Genomic DNA, 27,963 nt, shown 5'->3' on the forward strand with positions numbered 1-27,963 from the left:
GACCTGATCGGACGATCCTATCTCACTAATCCATCAAGCCACATTTAAGATTCCACAAGAAAATCAAAGCCATTGATTTTGTAAACACTTACCTTACATATAATATATTCATTCCCCATGAGACCATGATCATGTGGGTCGCCTCATGATGATCTAAAAGATCAACGGTCTTGATTACACATGCATTTTCCCATGTGGGAACCCAAAAATTGATCATCCTAGTGAACGTAAGCGGGCCAAGATGTGGCCCACCATATCAATAGTCCTATTCAGTGTATTATTTAAACAGCTGTCAAAGGTTATTACACTAAAGTTCTAAAAAGCCGATTAAAACAGAAAAGACAAGCTGAGTTTGTGCAATTAAAATAAGTAGTACAAATATCAGTATCCACTTGAAAATTTTGATATATATTTTTTATTTCCAAACGGGTTTGTTCAGATTCTCGAGAAATCCGTGCTAAATTGAAAATTCTGACACCCCTTTAACTTCCTTTTTTTTTATAGCTACTCCATTAAATAACGTCTCTGATGACCCTTCAATTGTCTCTCTCTCTCTCTCTCTCTCTCAAAAGCCCATTTGCCTGAAGTTTTAAGTAAAGGGTTTATTGGTTCTTTTCTTCTCTCTACTGGTTGCTTGTGATTAATCCAGGGAGAGAGATTTTCAGGCATGGAATCTATATTTTCAGGTCAGTTTGCATTTGGGTTTTTTTCTTTTGCAGACAATGTTGCTTAGTTTTTTCCATTCACTATTTTGTATATTTGGGAATGTCTGTTGATTAGTGCTGCATGTGACTTAGTTGAGATTCTAGTTTTTAGTAGTGTACATGATTGGAGAAAAGAAAATGAATCTTTGCAAGGATATGATAAAGCAAGTGTTAGTGGTTATTGGAAGGTACATTTTTTGTTCCCAGATGATATTTAGAAGATTATTTGCCCTTTGCATTGTTCCGTTTTGGTGTGGGTGCGTGGGTGGGTGTGGGTGTCGTGGGGGTGGGCGTGGGGGTGGGGGGGGGTGTTTGGTCACTGATTATTTGGTTGGATTGATTGGAAAAATGCTTGCATGCTTTCATTTTTTGGTGATTGGGCGTAGAACAGCACTTTTTTTTTTGAATGGTGAAAATTTCATTAAAGAAAAGGAGAAGACCGAGATGGTCGAAACTTCAAATTACATAAAAAAGAAACAAAACCAAGAAAAAGAATAACAGAAAGAACAATTTATGGAGGAAGGAAATCAAACAAATCCAAACTCTCCCTCCCTACTCTTTGCCAAGCAAGGTGATCCATCACATCGTTTGCCGATCTCCGGATATGCTTGAAAATGATAGAAGAGTCGCCAATTTTGTCTTGGTTTTAAATTTCGGTTTCGGTTTTAAAGTTGAGGGCAAAATGGACGGATACTGCCCATTTTGCTCTCCGCAAATGTAAGGGTTAGGATGATCCTAAACACTTGATATTTTGTGGGCATCCTATCTATGTTTTGGATGGGTTAGGATGATCCAATGGACCTGATTTTTTGTGGGCACCCTATCGATGTAAGGGCCTTTCAAATGAATGCTTTCGATCACCCCAAAAATTGGACCCACACTGTTTTGGAGCTCGAGCTCAGCCCCCCCCCCCCCCCCCCCCCCAAACGCGCGCACACACAGATATATATAAAGGGGTCTTGTAACATAAGTGGCATTATACTTCCTACACGAAAATCTATCTTTGAATGGTTTTTCTTAGATGATTTATCAGTACAGCAATGATGGGAACTAGTAGTTGATGGTCAATATATATATATATATATATATATATATATATATATATATATATATATATATATATATATATATATATATATATATATAATTTCGGATGGCAATGTCTTGCGTCCACTTCGCTTTTTTTTAAAGATCAGCATGTTCAGTGTTGCTTGTAAATGGCTGAGAACAAAAGATTGACTATGTGTTTGAACCAGAAAATTGAGTCAATCTCTTGTAGTGTTACATTTTTCGAGTGCTTTTCAAACTGCATCTATTGATCCGTTGTCTTTATTGGTAGTTGCTGCTTCTAAGATTGAAGAAACCCAAGTGAGAGCACTTGTAGTGTTAAATGTTTGACTACTTTTGAAAGAGCATCCACTCTTGTGAGCCAAAAGAGTTTTGCCTACTAGTTGGACCTTTTTAACTCTTAATATTGCTGATGTAAACTTTTTCTCTGTGAAGCAAAGAGGACGCTTGTAATTTTTTTTCTACGACATCATCATTACAAACATTTATGCTTAGTTTCTACCATTGGTTCATTTCCTCTTTATTTCCTAAACTTGCAATGCAATACAAAGCTATGTTTCAACTTATTTTCTTCTATTTTCTAGGTTTCGTACTTGATCCTGCAAAATGCAGTCAGCTGAGCTTGGAAGAGAAAAGAGAGCTAGTGCATGAAATTTCACAATGTTCGAAAAATGCACCTGAAATTCTTCAGTCTTGGAGTCGCCGAGAGCTTCTCCAAATCATCTGTGCAGAAATGGGTAAGGAAAGGAAATATACCGGTGTCACAAAGATTAAAATGATAGAACACCTCTTGAGGCTAGTCTCTGAGAAGAAATCTGCGAAAAAGATTGATCATACACTTTCTCTTTCACCAGTCTCACTAACAAAGACCAAGAGTGGATCTAAAAGGCAAAAAAAGAAAGAGAACCCAGTGTGTTTAGTCACTGACTTAGACCATGGTTCATTGAAGAACAATGGAGAGGAGCGAGATAACTCCCTTCTCTGTCAAAATCTTGCCTGCAAAGCTACTTTAAGTCAAGAAGATGCATTTTGTAAGAGGTGTTCTTGTTGTATATGTTATCATTATGATGACAACAAGGATCCTAGTCTATGGTTGGTTTGCAATTCTGATCCTCCAAATTATGGCGATTCATGTGGCATGTCGTGCCACTTAAAATGTGCTCTTAAGCATGATAGGGCTGGCATTGTCAAGAATGGGTGCTTTAACAAGTTGGACGGCAGTTTCTATTGTGTTTCATGTGGAAAAGTGAATGGGCTGATGGGGTAATTGACTAATCTCTTCATTCCAATAGTTTCTTTTTCTCCAATTGTACATTGATATTTTCATGCTAATTGTAAAATTTCACTTCAAAAAGCTAATACTAACTGTTTGGATGCTGACATCTAAGGGTGTCAATTTTGGCTCGGGCTCGGAAGCTCGCTCTAGCTCGGCTCGAAAAAAGCTCGGCTCGAATCCTTAACGAGCCGAGACGAGCCGAGCCGGCTCGCCAGGCTCGTTAAGCTTAACGAGCTGAGCCCGATTTAGGCCAGGCTCGGCTCGGCTCGGCTCGTTAAGGCTCGTTAAGAATTTAATATATTTAAATATATATATTATATATTAATATATACACTAAAAGGGTTGTCCAGGGAGTGAAAGGGGGAGGCAAAATATGTCACTTCATTTTAGGAACCCCATTTGTTACTTGGACCACCCCCCATAGTGTAAAAAAAGTAGTCAAATTACACTATATAGGGCTGTCCAGGGAAGATGAAGGGTGTGAACTTAATATAACCCAAGCTCGGTAAGGCTCGCGAGCCTGGCCGAGCCTGACCGAGCCGAGCTGAGCCCGAGCCTGGTTCGAGCCCGAGCCGAGCTTTTGAGCTTAACGAGCCGAGCCGAGCCTGGCCAAGCTCGGCTCGGCTCGGCTCGTTTACACCCCTACTGACATCTGATATATGCTCAATATGCATGCACTAAATGGTTAATGGATTGTATAGCATTGTCTTCCTACCTATTCTCCACGGACATCCGAAATTTCAGATACCTTTTCTTTGCATTTTGAATTTGGTTTAGAGGAATACCAAAAGGATAAATTTAGGGAGTATTTCTCACCAATTGCTTCTCATATGATGTATCCCATCTCATTGCTCTTTGCCTACTTATGATGCATCCTATCTTTTTTACAGATGGGGAAATAATTACTAGGGACTCCTCTGGGACCATTGTACCCAGTTGTTATGAATTCATACTCATCTTCTATTTGCTCAGTTTCTCACTAAAACTCGAGGTTTAATTATGAATGTTATATTTGGAGTTTATTGATTTGATAATGTTAGTATGAGATGTTAAGTAATTAGGAGTTTATGACATCCAAAGGCTGAGAAGCTAGAAATAATATAATTAGACTGCTAACATGTGTAACTATCGTTATCCACATAACTTATAATTCTGTGACTCTTATGCCCAAAATAATGTTTACCTCGCAAAAAAAGTGTTAGAATAAATGAAAATTAGAAACCCTTTTCAGGACCGTATCCATACCCATTCCTGCCCCTTGCTCTCGTTCCCACTTCTTGTTTTTGGTAGATATGGATGATAAATTATCACAATTTGATTAAAGATAAAAGAACACCTTACATGTGGCTTGTTTAGAGATCCCATACGTTTTCAATTGATTTTATCATTTTTTTTTGAATGGTTGTCCCCTTCCAAAGGTTTTTTTCACGTTTTCTTTTATTCGTAGGAAGGCACACTTATCTTTATTTTTTCATTTTTAGGGCCGAAGGGAACTTTTGTAATTTTACTCAAGTCATTTATAGTCTTGGAAGTCTAAGTATTTAAGTCATTTGTGGTATTGAATGTCTGAAGTGTCCGCCATTTGTGGTGTTGAAAGTCTGAAGTGTTTGTCATTTATGGTCTTGACTGTCTAAGATTCTAGATTAATAGTGATTGTGATGCATGACATAACTATGGAAGGGAGGACGACTAGCAAGGGTTGGATAGGGTGTCGATATTTGGGTTAGGTAGGATCCAACTTGGTTTTCAATAGGGAATAAAATAAATTTCGGGTCTAGAAAAATTCATGCAAAGATTAAAACAAAATCTTGTCTAACTTCAGTCCTGGTAAGTTTTCTGATTTGATAACATTTGAGGAATGTCTACATTGGAAAATTTGTAGAAAACTTGAAGGTTTCAAAGAAAATAGAGAATCACATCTATGGGCTGTGCATGAATTTCATTACTGTTGCTTGGGGCTTGAGAAGTGTTCTTGCTTCAATTTTGAGTTGAATTCAAGGCTGGTAAGAATTAGAAAACGCACAGCTTAGATCCGTGCTTGCTCTAGTCAAACGTGTTAGTTAGGGTTGGATCAAAGGGATTCGCAGGCGCAGCAAAATGCCTGGGAGGTACTATTTCAAAAATTTTACATCCCTTTAAACCTTTTCCCAAGATCTTAGTTACTAGATGAACATTGGTTGTCAAAAGAAATAAAGGAGAATAAGAAATCAATACCAAATTGATTACCCAACTGATAATCTCTGTTTGATTTACTCCTCACTTGGCTTCACGCTTTATCAAGGTTGACAACCCATAAGCCAAAGTGATGGCTTCCTTGGATTTGCACGAACATGGAGGATTGATGAAGAGTTCTTCTAAATCAATGGAATTCTTGTGGAAACTAATAAGGGAGAGAAAACTTGAGAGAAGGGAAAGAGAGAAGAGTGTAAAACGTGCAACCACTACCTTCTCTTTTTTCCTTTCCTTTTAATATGTAAGGAGGAAACGCCCAACCCTATTCTTGGACATTTTCTCCATAAAAACATTCTCTTTATTTTAATTTCCAATAAACCGACTTTATTTCTTTTAGAGAGTTTGACAAAATAAAAACTCCATGTACCAGAATAAAAATAAAAATAAATAAATAGGAATTCTCTCTCTCATTATCTCTCCCTTTTCAATCTCCACAAAATTAGAACCAACCAATTTCCATTTTAATTAATTAATAGATAATAAACACCGTATATACACTGAAGTGCATACACCATAACTACAGTGTAAATCCTCCCTGTAGCACTCCATAATAAGTGTGATCCTGCAACAATGACTTTCACATTAGGGAGTATCCCAGTCCCCTTTCGGGCCACCAATGTTGCTTTGGCATTAGGCCTGCCATTGGAGGAGAAAGAATGGAGGTGGTGAAGGTTCTATCAACCGACAAGAAAAACTCTCCTCCTAAAGTGGCTGGTTGGTCATTTTCTAAAGCCTCTATCTTGGCATCCGCTCTTGAGGAAATTATGGCAGTAGTTCGAGTACATGAGCAACCCTCTATAAACAAAACCGTCAAACTAGTTGCTGCATTTATGTCGCATCCAACTACATTTAAGCCCGTCATCTCCTCGGGGAGTTGGGATGTTAATTCTACGACTTCAAAAGTATTTACATTTTTCAGCTCCTCCACCCCTCCCTCTTTTCCCCTGATCCTTCTCTTTTCTTAAACATTCCCATTCTTTTTCAATTTCTCCTCTTTCTTTCCAGTTTCTTCCTCTCTTCTTTTTATTGCATCCCATGCTTTTCTTATTTTCTCCTATTGTTTTTTAACTTCCTCTATGTCTTTTGCCAAAATTCTTATCTTCTCTCACTGATTTTGTGATTCTTCCCTCTCTTCTCCTAAATATTCGTCCTCAATTTTGGCTCATTCTCTCACTTCTCCTATTATTTCCTCAGGATCCTAACATATAAACAGGGCAAAAATTAATCAAATTGTAAATATTAAGAAGTAAAATTACAGAACATAGGCGTGCTCTGCTGCATTGCCTGATCATTTTACGTACTCTAACTCCTCCACTTGTGACGTCAATGTGACCACTACCCGATGATTTGAAAAGATAGTTAGTTCACAAGATATTAGAATTGATATGCTACAATATATAGCTTTATGTCTCATCTCAGATTTCTCTATCCGCTTATACTCAACCAATTGATACTTTCTCGATTCCTTTACTTTCGAATCCCACTTCAGCAGAAGTGGACTGACATTTGGATTAGTGGGAATCCAAAATTTGGCATCTTCGTGTAACCACACTTGCAAACATAGGACATGCCGTGTTAATCGTAACATAAATAAGACAGTTAAAATATTAAACAGGCTGAGTCCATCATACTTGCATTGCCAAGGAGCAGCCGTCAAGATATTTGCCACCCTTGCTGACTTTGTTTAAATAATCTACTAACCAGTAATATACTGCATTTTCCCAGTTGTAGTTGGCAATATTTTGTAAATAGTCTATAAAGGGCTAGAACAACTGGTCAGTTCGATGTGCACTTTAGGTGAAAAGGACAGTCATAAAAAGGTATAAGAGTACATATTTGACGGTTTTGTTTATAGAGGGTTGCTCATGTACTCGAACTACTGCCATAATTTCCTCAAAAGCGGATGCCATGACAGAGGCTTTAGGAAATGACCAATCAGCCACTTTAGGAGGAGGGTTTCTCTTGCCGGTTGATAGAACCCTCACCACCTCCATTCTTTCTCCCCTAAGTGGCTGGCCTAATGCCAAAGCAACATTGGTGGCCTGAAAGGAGATTGAGATACTCCTTAATGTGAAAGTCTTTATTACATGATCACACTTATTATGGAGTGCTCTTATTAGAGGCCTATGCATCACAATGTCATCTAGATTGAAACCATTGCCGTTTTAAAACTTGGAGGAGAACATCGTGCTAGGACATATGGAGCCTGCAAAACAAATTACATCATCGAAATGTAAATGTCATAAATAAATTAACTTGCTTAGATTGAAACCACTAACATCAAATACACTTACATGTCTCTGTCTCTTTTTCCCCATTTTATTTTTTCCTTCCTCTATTTTTAAAATCCTTTTGGTTCTTTCTTGGAGTCTTTCGTGTCACCTTCTTTGAAGGCTTTGCCATTTTACAAATTAGACATTGTATATGGATCTGTATAAAACAATAAATGGATCTGTATAAAACAATAAGGGGTTATCATGCACTATAAAAATGAATCACAAGTCTTTAAAAGGGGGTTATCAAGTCTTTAAGGGTTCTCAACTCCCAACAAGGAGGGGTTATCTAGAAGACAGATGGGGTTATCAATTCCCAAAGTAGAGGGTTTTCAGGCCTCTGGAAGGGGGTTATCATCTCGCTATAGAGGGCTTATCAAATGGGCTACTCAACTCCTAAATAGGGATGCTTATCAAATGGGGGTTTTCAGACCTCTAGAAGGGGGTTATCATGTCGTTATGAAGTAGCTAAATGGGCTGCTTATCAAATCCTAAATAGGGATTTTGAAGTCTCTAGAAGGGGTTATCGAGTCTCTCGAAAGTGGTTATCGACTCTAGAAAGGGATTATCGAGTATCTAAAGAGGGTTATCTAAGTAGGGTTACTCAACTCCACAAAAAAGCCGTATTAAATAGCTAAATGGGGGTTATCTATTTGTGAAGTGGGAGTTTTGAAGGGGGGTAACAAGTATCTACATAGGGTTATCTAAGAGGGTTCTCAAGTCCACAAGAAGGGCTTATGTAGTACCTAAATGGGGGTTATCAATTCATATCGAGTGGGGTTATCAATTCCTATAATAGGGTTTTGAAGGGAGGTAACAATGATCTAAACAGGGTTATCTAAGAGGGTTCTCAAGTCCACAAAAAGGGCTTATGTAGTACCTACGTGGGGTTATCAATTCATATTGAGTGGGGTAATCAATTACTATAATAGGGTTTTTGAAGTCTCGAGAAAGGGGTTATCGGGTCTATAAAGAGTGTTATCTAAGCAACGATTTTCAACTCCACAAAAAGGGCTTATGAAGTACCTAAATGGGGTTATCTATCTGGAAAGAGGGTGGTTTTGAATTGGGTTATCAAAGAGGAGTTATGAAGTCCACAGGAAGGGCTTATGTAGTACCTAAATGGGGGTTATCGATTCATATAGAGGGGGGTTATCAATACATATAGGGTATCAATCCAAAAAAGGGCTTACAAAATAGCTAAAAGGGGGTTTTCATTCCCTCAAGAGGGGTTTTGAATATATTAGAAGGGGGTTTTCAAGCACTAAAGATTAGGTTATCAGGTACTAATAGAGGGGCTCACCAAGTCTCTAAAATGGGGTTATAAACCCTCTAAATGGTGCTTTTCAAATCTCTAAAGGGGGTTTCAAAGTCTCTCGAAGGGGTTTTCAAGTCTCTAAACAAGGTTATCGACCGAAATCTGCCCGAAAAAATACATAACCCGATACATTCTCTTCTTCTTCCTCCAACATAATCCACATAAACCCTAAATGAGATCAGAGAGAGAGAGAGAGGAACGAAAAACGAGTGCAAAACCCTAAGAAGAAAGAAAAATTAAACTAAACCTAGATACAGAGAGAGAGGAAAGAACTCACCTTTGTGATTTTGGCGTTGGACTCATGCTTTCTGCGGACTTCCAGTCGCCGACGCCGACGACAATGGCAGATTGCCGGAGGAAGGACGGTACGGTTTGAAAAAAAAGGTGAAAAGTAAAAAGTAAAAGAAAGAAGGGAAAGTAAATAAGGTGTTACCTTTGTAAAAGGGCATTTTGGTAATCTTTTCTGTCAGAATCCGTAAATCGTCCCTCCTCGGTAACCTTTTAAATTGCTTGGACCTGTTGAAAATTCAATAGATAGTGAGTCCCCCATCGGTCATTTTTCCTTCCTTTTATGTTGCCCAATATATGTCATGAATTTCATTTATAAATTATGATTCAATAAAAGAATTATTTGCTTTTAGGGCATACACTCTTAACAAAATGAGCTCCTCCTAAGGCTTAGAATTCAATTATCAATTTCAGATTTGAAGGTTCAATTGAATCCTCAATTCCATTTGGATTCACGGTATGCATGTGAGTCTCAGATCCTGCAAGTTACTAATAACTACACAGAACGTGTCTGAAATGCAATTTCATTAGGTCCTGGTACTACAAATTTGGAATTATCAGTTATTTGTGATTGCGTTTTTACACAAAGCTGCAGTTTAGGTGTCAACGAGATCAATCGAAAGGCTTTCTTCCTGAGTTGTCTCTTCCACACAAGGGCTATCCCAGTTGACACATCAAAATTGCTAGTTGATTAATATTTTGGAGTAAACGATCCTATAGAAGCTCACTAATCTAGATACTCAGGGCCCGTTTGAATGCCTCATATTTTGTATTTGGATTTGGAATTGACTTTTGAATACAAATTGAATAGATCTGCTAGCTCATGTTAAGGGAGACAGGGAGGGAAGGGGGTACTTCCTACTGGAGGGGAGAGGCTGAGGAGCTAAGAGAGTGAAGGAAACCAATTACTTATTTCCACAGCATATTTGGAAATCCAATTTTTTTCACTGTCAGTCGCGGATTTGGAAATCCAAGGATTTGATCCGGATCCAAATCACAACGCAAAATGGGCTGCAAATGTGAGAAATGCAAATCAAAATCTTCTCGGCATCTAAACGGGCCCTTATTGATTTCTGAAATCTACGGTAAAATTTTATGCTGTTCAAATTTTTTGTGACCGAAAATCACCTAGACTTGAGAGAGACTTCCATATTTCCAATTTCTAAGAGAGAATTCCATCTTAGAATTCTGCTCATGTAGTCTGGATCAATTAAAATTCATTTTCTACTGAGAAAGCTATTGGATAGAGGATCGAATTTCCTTATGAAGTTTATTTGAACAGCAAGTGTTACTTTCTGCGACGAACTTTCTTTTACGCTGAGAGGTTTTGGCTGGATTTTATTGGAAATTGAAGCTTTTGATTCTTTAGATTGAAGGAAATTTGACGTACGAGGGACAAATAATTCACATAATATCACAGGGGTCAAGGTTTCTTGAAAATTACACAGGGGGGTCAAAACCAAGGTTGCCAGGGTGGGAATCGAAAGCGGGAATCGAAGGCTCCTGGGATAGTTGGAAGCGGGAATCGTGGGTTTACTAGAGAGTCGACGGAGATTCGCCGGGGATTCGTCGGGGAATCGCCGGGAGTCGCTAGGGAGTTGGGATTCGTTGGGGATTCACAGGGAATCGCTTGGGAATCGGGGTTCTTATAAAGTGGGAATCGGGGTTTCCATAAATTGGGAATTGAGGTTCCCAAAATTGGGAATCGGGGTTCCCAAAATTGGGAATAAGGGTTCCGACGGAATCGATTCGGGATTCCTCAGAATCGGGTAATCGAATCGAATCACGATTCCGATTTGCGATTCGGGGAATCGCGAATCCCCACCCTCAGGTACGAATCCTGCTTCCCTGGTCAAAACCCAGATAACGAGGTCAGGCATGACGAAAATGCCCCTCTGCCACAAAAACAAAAGCAGACAACTGATTTGACTTTGAAAATCTGCTTTTTCCTCTTCCTTCTTCCCTTTTCTCTTCGTTCTTCCCTGTTTTCTTTTCCTCTCCTCCGGCAACGTCATTTTCTCCGGTGAAGCACATAAACAGTGAGGTTTGATGTTGATTCATTTAAATAAAATGGGTTTCATGTGTACTTGATGTTGGGTTTGATGTTGAGTCATTTAAAGAAAATGGGGTTTTAGGTTATGAGATAGGATTGACTGTGTAGTGATGATGGGTTTCATGTCGATTCATCCTTCAAAATATTAAATTTTCATGGGTTTCCTCTGTAATACTTATTTTTAATGGGTTTCATGGGGATTGTTACATTTTCATTGGTTTCATGTAAAAAATAGATAGGGTTTGATGTATTTCTTCTTGAGATTGTGCAATGTTTTGTGGGTGGAAGAAAGTCCCTTAAACTAGGGTGGAAGAAAATCCCTACTCGTACACCCTGATTGTGGGCTGATAATCCCTACTTTAAGGGACTTCTTCAACCCCCTTTGGGTACTACTTACCCAATATAGGTAGCTGAAAACCCTTGGGCGTGAACTTCATGACTATGATTTGAAGTTGGTGTGTCCCCTATGGGGACTTCTTCTACCCCATTTAAGGGCCCATAATACCTTCTTGAATACCTCGTAGAGCTCCCCTATATTGCCCTTCAAAACCCTCTTTAGGTACTAGTAACCCCACCTAGGTAGCTGAAAATCCCTTTGTGTGAATTTGAGGACCATCTTCTGGATTTTATAAGCCCTCCATGGTGACTTATTCTACCCCATTTGAGGGCCCATAATTCCTTCTCTAATACTATGCACAGCTCCCCTCTATTGGCCTTGAGAAGCTCCCCTTAGGTACTAGTTACCCCATTTATGTACCTGAAAACCCCTGAGTTTGAACTTGAGGACCATCTTCTGGATTTGATGGGCTCTCCAAGGGTACTTCTTCTACCCCATTTGAGAAGCCCCATTTACGTAGTGGTTCTTATGATATCTTGTCGGCCCTTTGCAGGTCTTCGTAAATTGGCACGCGCAATGCTTTCTCTACTGTTACACTATGATGGCGTACTGAAGGAAGAAGTTAATTGGGAATATGTTGGTGGGAGTAAGAAATTCTTATTGGTAAGTACTTGAATAAATCTTAAAGAATTGGAGGCTCTATTCCACAGTCGAATTGGGAGTATAGGAGGACGGGTGTCACTATCCATCAAATGTCGATATGTTGTTGATCCATATATAAGCACTCTAATGGACGTCGATAGCGATGATATCATCCAAATGTTAGATAGGGTGCTTAAGAGAGATACTTTTAACTCTGTGATGCTATACATAACCAAAATTGACAATGGCCTAAATTCATCGTATTCTTTTATGCTGCCCCCAAACAATGTGATACCTTCTACTTATTTTTCACCGCGAAATCCCTCTCATAACCTTGCCATACGTTCGACTTCTGTACCACCGATTCCCTCTCAAAATCCCTCTCATAATGCATGCATACCTCATACTTCCGTTCCACCGATTCCACACCTAAGATATCCACCGGAACGAGTAACTGTCACTCCCGACTCTCGTTTTGAAGTAGACTTACAAAGAGATTATGAAACGGAATTGGGTAATACAAGCATAGTAGGTGACTCGGCACAATTTACTGGAAGGTATGTCTTGTAGAATTTTATTTATAATCAAGTACTCTATCTACTATCCTGATTTTATATTGTTGAACTGTGTAGGGTTCGAGATTCTGGTGAAAACCTTAAGCCAACAGAAGTGGCTCCCCCTACCGGCAATGGTCGGCCATTTCTACCTGCTGGCACAAGTCGACCAGTCGAAGTAGACGACATGTATGTTGGGGCTCATGAGGGAATCGGTGGCACAAAAGTCGAAGGTATGGCCAGGTTATGAGAGGGATTTCGCGGTGAAAAGGAAGTAGAAGGTATGACATTGTTTGGGGGCAGCATAAAGAATATGATGAATTTAGGCCATTGTCAATTTTGTTATGTATAGCATCATAGAGTTGAAAGTATCTCTCTCAAGCACCCTATCCAACGTTTGGATGATATCATCGCTATCGACGTCGTTAGAGTGCTTATATATGGATCAACAACATATCGACATTTGGTGGATAGTGACACCCGTCCTCCTATACTCCCAATTCGACTGTGGATTAGAGCCTCCAATTCTTTAAGATTTATTCGGGTACTTACCAATAAGAATTTCTTACTCCCACCAACATATTCCCAATTAACTTCATCATTCAGTACGCCATCATAGTGTAACAGTAGAGAAAACATTGCGCGTGCCAGTTTACGAAGACCTGCAAAGGGCCGACAAGATATCATAAGAACCACTACGTAAAGGGGGCTTCTCAAGGCCATTAGAGGGGAGCTCTACATGGTATTAGAAAAGGGATTATGGGCCCTCGAATGGGATAGAAAAAGTACCCTCGGAGGGCCCATCAAATCCAGAAGATGTTCCTCAAGTTCAAACTCCAGTGATTTTCAGCTACATAAATGGGGTTACTAGTACCTAAGGGGGGCTTCTCAAGGGCAATAGAGGGGAGCTGTGCATGGTATTACATAAGGGATTTTGGGCCCTCAAATGAGATAGAAGTACCCTTGGAGGGCCAATCAAATCCAGAAGATGGTCCTCAAGTTCAAACTCATGGGTTTTCAGCTACATAAATGGGGTTACTAGTACCTAAGGGGGGCTTCTCAAGGGCAATAGAAGGGAGTTGTGCATGATATTAGAGAAGGGATTATGGGCCCTCGAATGGGATAGAAGAAGTACCCTCGGAGAGCCTATCAAATCCATAAGATGGTCCTCAACTTCAAACTCAGGGGTTTTCAGCTACATAAATGGGGTAACTAGTACCTAAGGGGGGCTTCTCAAGGGCAATAGAGGGGAGCTGTTTATGGTATTAGAGAAGGGATTATGGGCCCTCGAATGTGGTAGAAGAAGTACCTTTGGAGGGCCCATCAAATCCAGAAGATGGTCCTCAAGTTCAAACTCAGGGGTTTTCAGGTACATAAATGGGGTAACTAGTACCTAAGGGGAGCTTCTCAAGGGCAATAGAGGGGAGCTGTGCATGGTATTAGAGAAGGAATTATGAGCCTTCAAATGGGGTAGAATAAGTCACTATGGAGGGCCCATCAAATCCAGAAGATGGTCCTCAAATTCACACAAAGGGGTTTTCAGCTACCTAGGTGGGGTTACTAGTACCTAAAGAGGGTTTTGAAGGGCAATATAGGGGAGCTCTACAAGGTATTCAAGAAGGTATTATGGGCCCTTAAATGAGGTAGAAGAAGTCCCCATAGAGGGCACACCAACTTCAAATCATGGTCATGAAGTTCACGCCCAAGGGTTTTCAGCTACCTATATTGGGTAACTAGTACCCAAAGGGGGTTGAAGAAGTCCCTTAAAGTAGGGATTATCAGCCCACAATCAGGGTGTACGAGTAGGGATTTTCTTCCACCCTAATAAAATGGATTTTCTTCCACCCACAAAACATTACACAATCTCAAGAAGAAATACATCAAACCCTATCTATTTTTTACATGAAACCAATGAAAATGTAACAATCCACATGAAACCCATGAAAAATAAGTTCTACAGAGGAAACCCATGAAAATTTAATATTTTGAAGGATGAATCAACATAAAACCCATCATCACTACACAGTCAATCCTATCTCATAACCTAAAACCTCATTTTCTTTAAATGACTCAACATCAAACCCAACATCAACTACACATGAAACCCATTTTATTTAAATGAATCAACATCAAACCAGACTGTTTATGTGCTTCACCGGCGAAAATGACGTTGCCGGAGGAGTGGAGGAAAAGAAAACAGGGAAGAACGAAGCGAACAGGGAAGAGGGAAGAGGGAAGAGGGAAAAGCAGATTTTCAAAGTCAAATCAGTTGTCTGCTTTTGTTTTTATGGCAGAGGGGCATTTTCGTCATGCCTGACCTCGTTATCTGGGTTTTGACCCCCTGTGTAATTTTCAAGAAAACTTGACCCCTGTGATATTATGTGAATTATTTGTCCCCCGTACGTGAAATTTCCTAGATTGAATTAGTGATCCAGGAAGTTTCTGCAGATAACTCCATTAGGCAGAGTATCGGTTCAGCTTTGAGAAACAATCTATGTTGAAGTCTCAGACCGAGGACTACATCTGCACTTGAGTTTTGGAAATTTTGTCCTACCTAATTGCATTTTTACAACTAAAAACAATCTCAGCCGAGACCTTTCTCAAGCCTGAGAATCTAGCCTTGTAAACCAGCCACCAAATTCCCTACAGAGAGCTGATTTTCCATCTTGAGAATTGTGGTTTAGATGTGGTTTGATAACAGCTATTAAGGTATTAGCTAAGGAGATTTACACTTGAAAATTTGTGAAGCTTGTGATAGGAGAAGAAAATAGCTGACATGTTTGCATCTTGAAGATTAGTATGGATGCCATCCTTCCTAGTTCGGCACAAAAACATTTCTATCTGATATCAAGGCTTATACGACCCTCAAAGGGATCAAAACCTTTGATGGGCCCTCTATTGAGAAAACACTCCGGGCAATCTAATCCGATCGCGCACAAATTAAATGGAAAAGTAAAACAAACCACAAACCACAAACCACAAGATGAACACCGAGATTTTACGTGGTTTGGCCAAGCCTACTCCATGGGCGAGAAACATGATCTTCCACTATGAGAAAACAATATACAAAGATTACAATGGATTAAACCAAACCCAAAACCCGCAATCCTTTCCTTGCTTCTCAACCTAAGACCGTACAAGGGAGTAACCCAAGAGAAAACCCCAAGAAGAAAACCCAAAAGAAGAACCCAAGAAGAAAAACCCACTTTCTCTTCTTTCTCTCCATTCTCCTCCCTCTCTCTCTCTCTCATGTTCTCACACACTCACCAAAAGAGAAACATCTCCTTTTATACCTAGTTTTTTTCCTAAAACCTAAAAAACAAGACTTTCCTATTTTGATGTTGCTTGCCTTCCCACCGTAACTAGGTGTGTGGGAAATAAGGCAACTTTCCCAACAATCTCCACCTTGGCTTATTTCCCAGCCACCTGAAGATTTTTCGTTGATGTCGTCACCTGTTCGTTGTCACCGCAAACCACCATTGGCCTTTCGAAGTACCAGCTACACAGCCCTCGAATCATCCTGATTCTGACTCCTCCTGATTCGATCAACACGGCTAATGCACATGTGTAGCTGCCAACCCGTTGACTCACCTAGTCATACATGGAGAGGGATTTCGATCAATCCTCCCCAACGCAGGTACTGCCACCTTCTCACCATCGTCTGCAACCTGAAAACCCGTCTCTACACCAACTGCGAAAGAGACCCTACGTGTGCACGCACTACCACTCTGTTTCCAACTATCTATCGTGATCTTAGGAACACTAGTCACCATGTTCCCAACCAGACAGTACAATCCTCCACACTTCTCTTTTCTCATCAGAACCATACAACCATGTCTGATTTTCATGGTTGCACCTGCTGCTGAATACCTGCAACCCCTGGAGTCCAACCGGCTAAGAGATACCAGATTCCTTCGCATCTTTGAGACATATGCCACACCACCCAAAGTACGAACCACTCTATCGAACATCTTGATCTTCACCGTCCCAACTCCCATGACATCACAAATAGACCCGTCACCCTAGGATACTACAACCGTCCTTGTCTCCTGGAACGTATCAAAATATCCCTTCTAGAGCATACATGAATAGAGCATCCTGAATCTAAAATCCACTCATCATGAGGAGAAGTGCAATTACCTGCGGAGACTACAACCGTCCTTGTCTCCTGGAACGTATCAAAATATCCCTTCTAGAGCATACATGAACAAAGCATCCTGAATCTAAAATCCACTCATCATGAGGAGAAGTGCAATTACCTGCGGAGACTGTGACAAACTCTTCGCTCTGTTCATCCGTTACCGACAACACAACATTCGTAGCATCATTGTCCGTAGAGGCAGCTAGCTTAAGACAAACCCACTTGATGTGGCCATATTCCTTGCAACGGTAACATTGCACGCCATTTCCGCCGACACTAGATCTTGACCTGTCTTTCCCTGTCAAACAACCTTCCTCTTTGATTCCCACCATGAACAACCAACCCATGCTCTTCACTTCCACCAAGAACATGTTTCTTCCGCATCTCATTCGATAAGAGCGACGTCGTGACTTCCTCTAACTTCACTGTATCCTTACCATACAATAAAGTCGTCACCAGGTTGTCATACGAATCGGGAAGTGAAGTAAGAAGCAAAAGGGCGGCCTTGTCGTCTTCCTTCAACTTTTCATCAACCTTGTGGAGCTGATCAACAAGTCCATTGAACATCGTGATGTATTCCAAAAGATTCTCGCCTTCTTGCATCTTCATCCCGTACAATTGCCGCTTCATAGACAACCGGACTGCCCAACTGTTTGACATGTAAAGCTTTTCCAACTTCTCCTATAATTTAGGCGCATCTTCTTCTTCCATAACGTTAAACATAAAGCTATTAACATACATAGCCAAATCGTGATGACCACCTTCGACTTAATGTCTTCCCACTCGACATCTGTCATCTTCTCTGATTTCCCATCGTTACCCTTCAACGCCTTAGCCAATCCCTGTTGAACTAGGATATCCTTCACCCTCATCTTCCATAGGGTGAAACTGCCCTTCCCGTCAAATCTGTCGATGTTGAACCGAGTAGAACTTGATTTTACCGCCATCTCAGATTACTCCGCACTTCTTGGTGTAATGCTTCACCTCGAACGAGAATCTTTCTTGGACAATCTTTCTACTCCCAAAGATCGCTCTAGCCACGATCCAACCACAACACCCACAATCACTCCACCGGCCTCGTCGATCGCTCCTACCACAAATCTGATACCACTAGTTGAGAAAATCCGTCGGGCAATCTGATTCGATCGTGCACAAATTAAACGGAAAAGTAAAACAAACCACAAGCCACAAGATGAACACCAAGATTTTACGTGGTTCGGCCAAGCCTACTTGACGGTCAACTGGGCGAGAAACACGATCTTCCACTATGAGAAAACAATATATAAGGATTACAATGGATTAAACCAAACCCAAAACTCGCAACCATTTCCTTGCTTCTCAACCCAAGACCGTACAAGAGAGTAACCCAAGAGAAAACCCCAAAAAAGATTCCAAGAAGAAAAGCCCACTTTCTCTTCTTTCTGTCCCTCCTCCTCTCTCTCTCTCTCACGCTCTCACACACTCACCAAAAGTGAAACATCTTTTATACCTAGGTTTTTTCCTAAAACCTAAAAAACAAGACTTTCCTATTTGGATGTTGCTTGCCTTCCGACCTTAATTAGGTGTGTGGGAAATAAGGCAACTTTCCCAACACCCTATTTTGGAAACTCATGCCTAGTAGGACTGGAGATGATGGGAACCTTTGATGGGCCCTCTCTTGGCAACTCATGCCCAGTTGGGGTCCATTAGAAGTGCTTTAGGGTTCTTTTATTTATTTGTAGGGGTATAAATCTGAGGGTTAGTTTTGTAACCATGTTTAAGTCATTGATGGTCTTGAAAGTCTAAATATTTTTCGTTTATTGTTTTCAAAGCCCAAGAGTTTAGATTAATTATGCTTTTTAAGTGCTCTAGGTTCTCTAGAAGTTGTGAAAGTTATTAAATGTAAGAATGAATGAAAAGACTTTTTTGCTCTCTCACAAAGTCGTGGATATGATGTCCCTAGTCTAGGTGTAATGCCTTGACTTTCTATGGTGTGATACCTTAGGAAAATCATTGGTGTGATGCCTTTGGTCTAGCTTGTGCGACTCCAACAAACCTAATCCTTAGCAATGTATTTCTATAAAAGTTATTTAAAAACAATTTCATTTTAGTAAATCCTTAATATCAACACAATCTCCGCCTTTTCTTCTTTCTAGTCATATTGGACTGTTTTCTTACCGTTTCAAACCTCTCGAATTGTTTGAAACCCTAAGCACTCTGCTCGAATTCTGAAGTTACTGTGTCTTCCTTATTACTACCTCTTGTGCAAGTTTTGGGACTGTTCTGGAATTTTATAAACAGATCTGGGCTGTTAGATGCAATAGACAATTCCCTGGTGCTTCCAAGCTGCTAGAAAGGCTCACTAGTAATTCTAACTAGTCTAGATTGACCCTGATTTTAAATCCTACCAAGACTGAACCTATTATCTTGCCTCAAATCTTGCCCATGACTATGTTTTTTTCCTAGGTTCAGCTATTGTAAACTATGTCAAGTTCCCCTCCCAATTGGTCCTACATCTGGATGTCTTTTTCACATTCCAGACAATCAATTCTTTGTAGGTTGCATTGTGCATATTATCCACAACATGAGCCATGCAACAAAATGGGCCGCTTTGCAACTTGGTGTAAAACTGGCTGGTGATTTGCAGATATGCAGGCAATGGATCAAGGGTGATTCAGCCCATGAAATCATGGGGGAGTATGGTTTTGGTATTCTACTTCTATCATTTCTCATCTGCCCTACTGGACGGCATCTAACACTGACAGAGAAATGAGAAAAGTGAAGACCACACCAACATTTTATGGAAGCTTCCGTTGCACAGTCAACTGGCACAACTCTCTTTCCCTTATTATCTCCATCTCAGATCACCCTTGTTACCCTTGTTACGGAGCTCCACCTCAAATGAGAATCTCTCGAAAAATCTTTCTACCTCTGACAATCATTTAGCCGTGGTCTAATGACACCCGTGATCGCTCCAACCCGACCCAACAGCGATCGCTCCAACCTGAGCTCTGATACCACTTGTTGAGAAAAAATTTCCTGGCAAAATCCGATCTGATCATGCACAAAAGGATAAAAAAAAGCAAGCCACAAGATGGACAACAAGATTTTACGTGGTTCGGCCAAGATACCTGCGTCCACTTACGAGAGCACACAATCTTCCACTATGAGAAAACAATATACAGGGATTGCAACAGGATTAACCTGGAAACCCGCAAACCACAATCATTTTGCTTGACCTCTCAACCAAGACCGTACACAGGGATAACCCGAGAGAAAAAACCTAAGAAAACTCCATCTCCTTCTCTCTTTCTTTCACCTTGTTCTCATGTCCCCCTCTTTGGTCGTGTGTCTCTTATGTGTGAAAGGTATTAAACAAAACTAACAAAGAGTCCTTTCTAAATTGGTTTCCCACTAAAATAGGAAATGAGATAACTTTCCAAACATTATAGATAGTTTGTTCAACGACTCTTCACGCTCTGTACATATTTTCTTCTTTGAGTTCTCTTTCCCACCCTCCACCAAAGAAAAAGAGGAGCAACTGAGCATTAATCACTTTCTTTGCCTTGATATCTATGTTAGTGATCCTATCCGATGAAAATAGGTGTATGTCAACTGGATTTATAATGGTCTAGATGTCATCAAGAGAACTGCTAGAACCAGTGGGAATGCTATGGAAATCATAGTATCTCATAAAAAATTGTTACTATGGCAACATCAAGAATAGTTACTAAAGCTACATCCAACCAACAGATGTGAGTTCGATGAAGAGAGGAAATCATCATTATGGAGAATGGAAGCTTTATCTTAAACTCCATTCGTGCATTAGAAGTACATAAAGTATAAACTGACCACTATCACTGTAGTTAATAGCCCTTTGGGTGGTAATACAGAACAAATCTATGATTGATGCTACGATACCAACTTATGATGTAAATTATAAAAGAAATAAATCCAGGAGTTGATGGATAGCTCTTGATTATAATTGTCTAAAATACTCCTCAAATCTAGAATCAAATAAAAGATAAATTACTGCATAAAATCACAACAACTAACCTCTCAGTGGATAACAAATCCAATGGATAAAAATTTGTTTGTTATTAAAAAAAAGGAGTACAAAATTTGCTACAAAATATATTTAATCTAGGTTGACTACAATCAAAGATCAAACCCCACAAAAAATCCATAAAAAATATTATAGAAATCTTCAAAAAGCTGTAGTCTTCCTCTCCAAGAAAACCCCATGAATAGTAATATGGACCAAACTTGGTGCAAAACCCTAGCTTCTTTCTGATTCGATCCAATTGTTCATTCCTGCCACTGTCGCGATCCAGAACCCGAATCTTATATATATATATATATATATATATATATATATATATAAAGAGAAAAGGAAACAGCCTAGAAAGCTCTAAAACCTGAATTAAAAACTCTCAACTTCTGACAAAATACCCTAAATTAAAGCTCCTTACAAAATCATCTGAATAGTTACTTGAATAATGATGTGAATAGTGTCATGGGAGTGGAGTGAGCCCTCTTTTATTCTAATTCACTTAAGCGACTTAAGTGGAACTTAAGAAAAATACCTATTATAACTAATGAACGGTTAGGGCCATCATTATGTTAGTAGAAACTAATGAACGGACCATCCGCTTTATGGGCCTAGAACCCGTTATGACTGTCTAGTCTATGTTCCCATTGAGATGGGTTAGCGACCATGTTACGAGAATGGAAGGCGTTAAGCACCATCCTCGCCCGGTGAAAACCGGTCTCTAAAATAAGCCTTAAATCTTTTATGAATACAATGAAAAATCAGAAGTTATTCTAGGGGCTAAGTGGGCCCGTGCTATTTATTAGGCATCTATGCTAACTAACCTTAGGAGAAGGCCTTGAGGTTTGGGGTCCAGCAAGACCCTACGCCTCAGAACTTCCTCCTAACATGTCGTTGTTCGCCCTAAGGAAATGTGAAGGATAAGGACATCAGACAAATAAAAGAGGGAAATGATTACTTTCCTGATTGATGACATTGTTGTCAAATGCCAGTGGGCGCCGCTCGACTCCTCATGGTCTTCTTTGCTCGTTCCAAGACTCTTCAGTCCTTTCAGTGAGCCAAAACCACAATATTCTGGGGTATTTGGCATTTTCTTGGGATTTCTGGCCATGAAATGAAGCTATAAGTTCATAGAGTCCCCCCCCCCCCCCCCCCCCCCCCACACACACACAAATGCATTGGTCCTTGGTCCTTTTATAGGCACACCAACCAAGGGTTTTTGGCTTGTATTTTCGATGTGGGACTAAAAGAAATGAGAGAAGGTCGGCTATGGAGTTTATCTAGTATAATTGGATAATTGCGACCACAATGTGCAGATTGTGATCGCAATGTGAAACCTTAAGCTATGTATTGCAACGACAAGTTGGCTCAGGGACCATTTGTGTTTGGGAACCGGAGAATGTGTAGTTTGATATATCCAGAGATGGGTGATGGTTAGATGGTTGGGAATTGGGGATTTGTGGGTGTTTCGTGGTGTGCTGAGGTGCTTGGTAGTTGAGCTATACATGTGGTAGATTCCCTTGGTTTTCATGCCCACAAAGACATTCAGATACTTTGGTAATAATCAGAGTCTTCATCGTGACTGACCTATTGTCAGTCAGAGCTAGGCAAAATGGGGTGTCTACACACATTGGTACTAAGAATGAGCCCCATCTACGGCAAAACTTGTCTCACAAAGAGTAGATTTTTCCTTCTTCTTTGGTTCATGTCGGTCCAATTTTGGGTCACGAATAGTCACCATCTTGGTTCTCCTTGTAGAGCTTTTGACAACCTTTGGATGCTCTATCCTTCGCATGTGCCAATCCACTTCATCTTCAACCTCAACATGATGTACTACATTAGTCACTCTTGAAATGAATGCAACCTCGAGTTCAAGTTGTTCTCTTCCAAAGATAATTGCTTGTTAATGAAGACATCTAACAACGATCTACGAATCAGAAGTGAAACTTAAAGAAAATGCCTATTTTAACCCTATGACTTAAAACCATCTAAAATACTTATTTAGAACCTCATAACTGAAATTAAAGTCACATTGGAACTAAGAATGAGCCCGATCTACGTCAAAACTTGTCACTCAAACAGTAGATTTTCCCTTCTTTGGCTCATGACGGTCCAATTTTGGGTCACGAATACTCGCCATCTTGGCTCTCCTTATATAGCTTTTGACAATCTTTGGATGCTCAATCCTTCGCACATGTTGATCCACTTCATCTTCATCCTCAACATGACGTACTACATCAGTCACTCCTCTTGAAGTGAACGCAACCTCAAGTTCAAGTCATTCTTTTCCAAAAATAATTGCTTGTCAATGAAAACATTGTAGCGACGATAGATGAATCAAAGGATTGTGTTGCTCTTCTATACAAGATATTTGGAGTGAGAATATTCCGGTGGTAATCCAGGTGTATGTCATCGGGAAGGATATAAATAAAGTCCTCTAAGATTGGATGAATGGTGAATGAAACTTCAATGCTCATCTCGTCCAATCGCTCGACCTTCTCATTTGTCGATCGACCATATATCTGTAGATAAATCCTCTCCAATGTCGTTTTATTATTAGTCAATTTTCTTGTCACAATTTTTTTCCGATGGGGTTCCCTAGGGCACAATTTTCTCACCACTAATTTTGTCAACCCTTATATTGCGAATTATCCATCAAGCTCCTAAGAGTTCTCCACAATACATGTAAGCCCCCAGGTTTGCACCAATTATTCACTCAAATCCCTGTAAGATACTTGTTCATCTCTAGGTCTAGCATACAATCAAGTGTTGCCCTTTGTTGCGAATCTAGAGTATGTGGTATGGATTTGTTGTGCAGAACTTGAGTGAGATTGTTATTGAGTTGTGTAAAGTGAACTACTCCCTCATATCTAATCTCTTTCATCTCTTTATCATCCTTCTCTTATTATCGAATCGGCTCCCCTTATTATTTGAAAGATATTTAAACTTTATTAAGGAAAAGAGAGGAAAACCCCATGACCAGGAGGATCATTACAATAATAGAAAGAGCAAGAAAAGACACAAAAGCACAAAACAATTCAGAATCACTTTAGGAGGGAGATAATCAAATATCGCCAAGCTGTCCATGGCAACTCTTGCCATGACTAATCTGTCTGTCACTGTTAGCCGATCTCCTGACGTGCTGGAAAGAAATCGAGGGGACTGCCACTCAATCAAGAATCTCATAATCATATGCACAAATCTCCATGAATAAGGATGAGAAACATCCTGCCACCCGATAGCATTAAGGGAGTCTCCCTCAAACTATCAAACTGTCCATGCCCAAGTCTCGTCTCTGTAGTCCTGATGTCATGAAGAACTGCCTTCACCTCTGTTTTGTTAGAGTCTATGATCCCAATTGGGCCCGCAAAAGGCCCACCTGGTTGAGTTGTTCTCATCTCTAAGAACTCCGCCGAAGTTAAACTTCAACAGCCCAACATAGATTAAGATTGAGGTATGATAATAGGTGATGAATGCAATTCTGTTACAAGATTCACAACTGTAGCAGATTTCGTGATATGTGGGATGTTTCATGAGATGAGTATAGAACGGGTGATCAGGAGGGAGGGCCAGCATAGGTTAAAATATGGGGGATAGACCTAGATTCCTGTGCAAAAAATTTTGCTTTCTACATCACAAATATGAAATCTCAGTGAAAAAGTTCACTGGTGGCAGACCAAGAGTTTGTAATCTCTAACATTGCTTATCTGGAAATTTAGAGTTTTAGCTTCTATTTCTCACTTGTGTAGAAAAGGTGTAATGTTTCATAGAAACACTTAAATATTTTGGTGCTTCAGAAATGGAATTGCAGCAGGGTCTGGTTTTCACAGACACGACAATGCTGATTGAGGCATGATCATGAGGAAATAATCTAAACTTGTGGATGATAATCCTCCATCAGCGTGATGAGGACTCTGGCACCATGGTTAGAGAACAAGTGACAAATTGTGCTTGCATTACTAGAAAAGGGGTTCTTCCCATTATACAAGACAAATATTGAAGGGCAAATGTGTAAAGTGCACTTAAGGAAATGGACACACACGACGAATTGAATAATTTGCATGTCAAGCCCAATCTCAGGGATTGAAAGATGGATACTGAATTAGAACTTTTTGTTCTGTAGTTTGCAAAACACAGTGTAGGCATATAGAACATTGTTCATGAATGAATACAATATTGTGCTTTTGCTTCCTTCACTCTAATGGTTTTTTGTGCCTGTAGTTCCATCAAACAAATGGTTTTTAGCCCATACAATTTTGTTTATGCATGTTCATTTTTTTTTTGCACACCCCCAAATATCCTCTCATCCATCGTGTTACCAGTCTCAACTTTTTATGCCTTCAGATGATTTTCAAGCCATTGTTCAATTCTCCATTTATACTTCCACATCTTGCAGATGCTGGAGAAAACAACTTTCGATTGCTAAGGACGCTAGAAGAGTTGATGTATTGTGTTGTCGCATATCGCTGAGCTATAAGATTCTCAAAGGAACTGAACAGTATAAAGAACTACAAAGGATTGTTAACTTAGCTGCACAAAAACTCAAGAAAGAGGTTGGACCTCTAGACCGCGTATCTGCAAAAATGGCACGAGCCATTGTCAACAGGCTACATTGTGGAGCTGAGATTCAGAAGTTGTGTACTTCCGCATTGGAAGCATCTGATTCCATGCTTTCTTTAATATTGGAGCCATTGCCCAATGATGTTCCAAAAGTCCCAAGTAAGTCTATTTCTTTTCAAATTTAGAATCTGAGTCCCAAATTGTAAAACTGATTTTTTATACTGTCTAAACCATAGTTAGCAAAACTCCGTTTTAAACGGTGTGTTTGTGAAAAAAAAAAGGTTTTTTTGTTGGTGTGCCATTTAATACTCCGTTTAAAACTTTACAGTGAAAAAAAAAAAACTCGTTATTTTGTGGAAAACATTTTAAACATGTTTAAAACGCATTTTAGACATATGAAATGCGTTCTTTGGCCAACTTTCCAACTTCCCCGCTAGATTTTGTAAATTAAAAAATTTTAAACACATTTTTTTTGTGTTTCCGTCTTTTTTACCATGTTTTTTCAGACCAATACTGTATTAAACTCGAATTTTTCGCGTCCCATTTTTTTGCCGAATCACATGTTGCTAACTACGGTCTAAACTAATATTGCCCATGGAATCTTGATAGCCTTGTTTATTATCCATCAGCTATACCTTGCACACCTCCCTCAGCTTGCCTCATTCATTTCAAAGACATCTCTCCAGTCTCAATTGTTATTGAATTGGAATATGAGGATAAACTATTAGAAGATATCAAAGGATGCCGATTGTGGCATCGAAGGTCTGCTATTGTGGACTATGCAGAAGAACCCACTTGCACCTTACTTATGCCAGAGACCAGGTTCGTGATATCGGGTCTGGATCCGTCAACAGAGTATTTCTTCAAGGTTTCTCCATTTAGCAACACAAGAGAATTTGTAGAGTGGGAAGCTTGTTGTGTCACACAGACACCAAGTGGTAGCTATAGCAGCTTGTCCACTCTTTGCTCAGACAAAGTGTGCATACACGGAGATTCAGGTGAACGAGCTTTGGGAATTGAAACAGATTCGCAGAGGGATTCAACCAACTCAAGCTATAATAATCAGGCATCAAAGCTTCTTAAATTTGGTACCGACAACCACTGTAAGGTTCGATCATTAGAGGAAATTAGCAACGATAATGAATGCCACTTACCACCTCCCACGGAGGTCATACCTTTCGTCCACTCCAATTCAAGCCCCCCCACCAAGCCATCCAAATCCGAGGGGGTGAATGAGGAGCCTGACTCGGGGAATAAAAAGCAAATGATGGAGAGGGAGTATGAGTATTCTGTGAAGGTGATCAGATGGTTAGAATGTGAAGGGCATATTGAGAAGGAATTCAGGGTGAAGTTTCTCACTTGGTTTAGCTTGAAAGCAACAATGCAAGATAGGAGGGTGGTGAGTGCGTTTATTGATACTCTGATCGATGACCCGCCAAGCTTGGCTGGCCAGCTCATCGATACCTTCATGGACTGGATTTCGAGTAAAGAGAAGCCATTTCTACGAAATGCTTTTTGCACAAAGCTATGGCATTGAATATTGGAAATTGGGATTCGGGGTCATCATTTTATCTGGATTTTTCACTGGTTATGTTGTTACACAAGTGTTTCCTTGCTCTTACACTATAAGTTAGTTTTGCAAGTTACACTGTTGCAATGGTACTAATCAGTAGTCCATTCATTTGATCTTTCTCTATCCTTTCTTGCTCCTTTTAAATCCCCTGTATGGCAGGGCTCTGAGAAGGCTCATAAGATTATGAAGATTTTCATGCTTTCTCATCTCTCATTCTTGGAAGTTACAGAAATGGTTGTCTTACTAGCAATTTTCTTCTTCTTTTAGCTCTGTTTCTTTAGAAGAAAAATGGGTGTAAACTCCCCTAGTTCCTTTTCCTTGTCTGTTTGGTTGGTGGGAAAAGTTAGGGAAATTTGGGAAAGGAAATATTTTTTTCTTCTTGAGCTCATTTTTCCTGTTTTTTTCGTAGTGCTTTGAAACAAAAATGTTGCTGGAATTTATTTATTTTTTCAGATGGAAAATTAAAAGCTGTTTTTCCAGCTTAAAACCAAAGATTTTTTGTCCTTCTTTGCATACAAGATTATTTTAATTTTTCTGATCTGCAAATATGACATTAAGGAGGTGTTTGGTTATATGGGAAAAAAATTATGTAAAATAATATTTTCCTTTGGCTCCGTTTCTTTAGATGTAAAATGGGCGTAAAAACAAATTTTAGGCCCATTTTTACAATATAAAAGGAGTATAAATTTTGATTTACATCCATAGAAAGTAAAATTCTATGGAATGTTTGCTGTTTTCCTTGAAAGGAATCGAAAATTTTAATTTCGGAAAAAAAAAACCCTAAAAAATGAGTATAGCAAACGTCGGATAACTCTTTTTCCCTACATCCAAACAGCCTAAAGGTCTATTATGAAAACCATTATTTTTGCAAATATTCAAGTTTAACTTTAAGACGTTTTCTCGAATGAGAAAAC

At 39.7% G+C, this 27,963-nt stretch overlaps 1 protein-coding gene across 1 annotated transcript; it reads left to right on the top strand.

Annotated features, from left to right (window-relative positions):
• Positions 1–479: 479 nt before the first annotated feature.
• Positions 480–27,425, top strand: LOC143857810 (VIN3-like protein 2). The gene is made up of 4 exons (XM_077368312.1): positions 480–686; positions 2,357–3,035; positions 25,313–25,635; positions 26,106–27,425. The coding sequence occupies exons 1-4, from the start codon at positions 668–670 to the stop codon at positions 27,011–27,013; spliced, it is 1,929 nt and encodes a 642-aa protein (XP_077224427.1). The 5' UTR covers positions 480–667; the 3' UTR covers positions 27,014–27,425.
• Positions 27,426–27,963: the final 538 nt, after the last annotated feature.

The sequence above is a fragment of the Tasmannia lanceolata genome, unplaced genomic scaffold, assembly GCF_043159265.1.
Source record: "Tasmannia lanceolata isolate RefF3 unplaced genomic scaffold, GAP_Taslan_0.1 ptg000025l, whole genome shotgun sequence".
Taxonomy (NCBI): domain Eukaryota; kingdom Viridiplantae; phylum Streptophyta; class Magnoliopsida; order Canellales; family Winteraceae; genus Tasmannia; species Tasmannia lanceolata.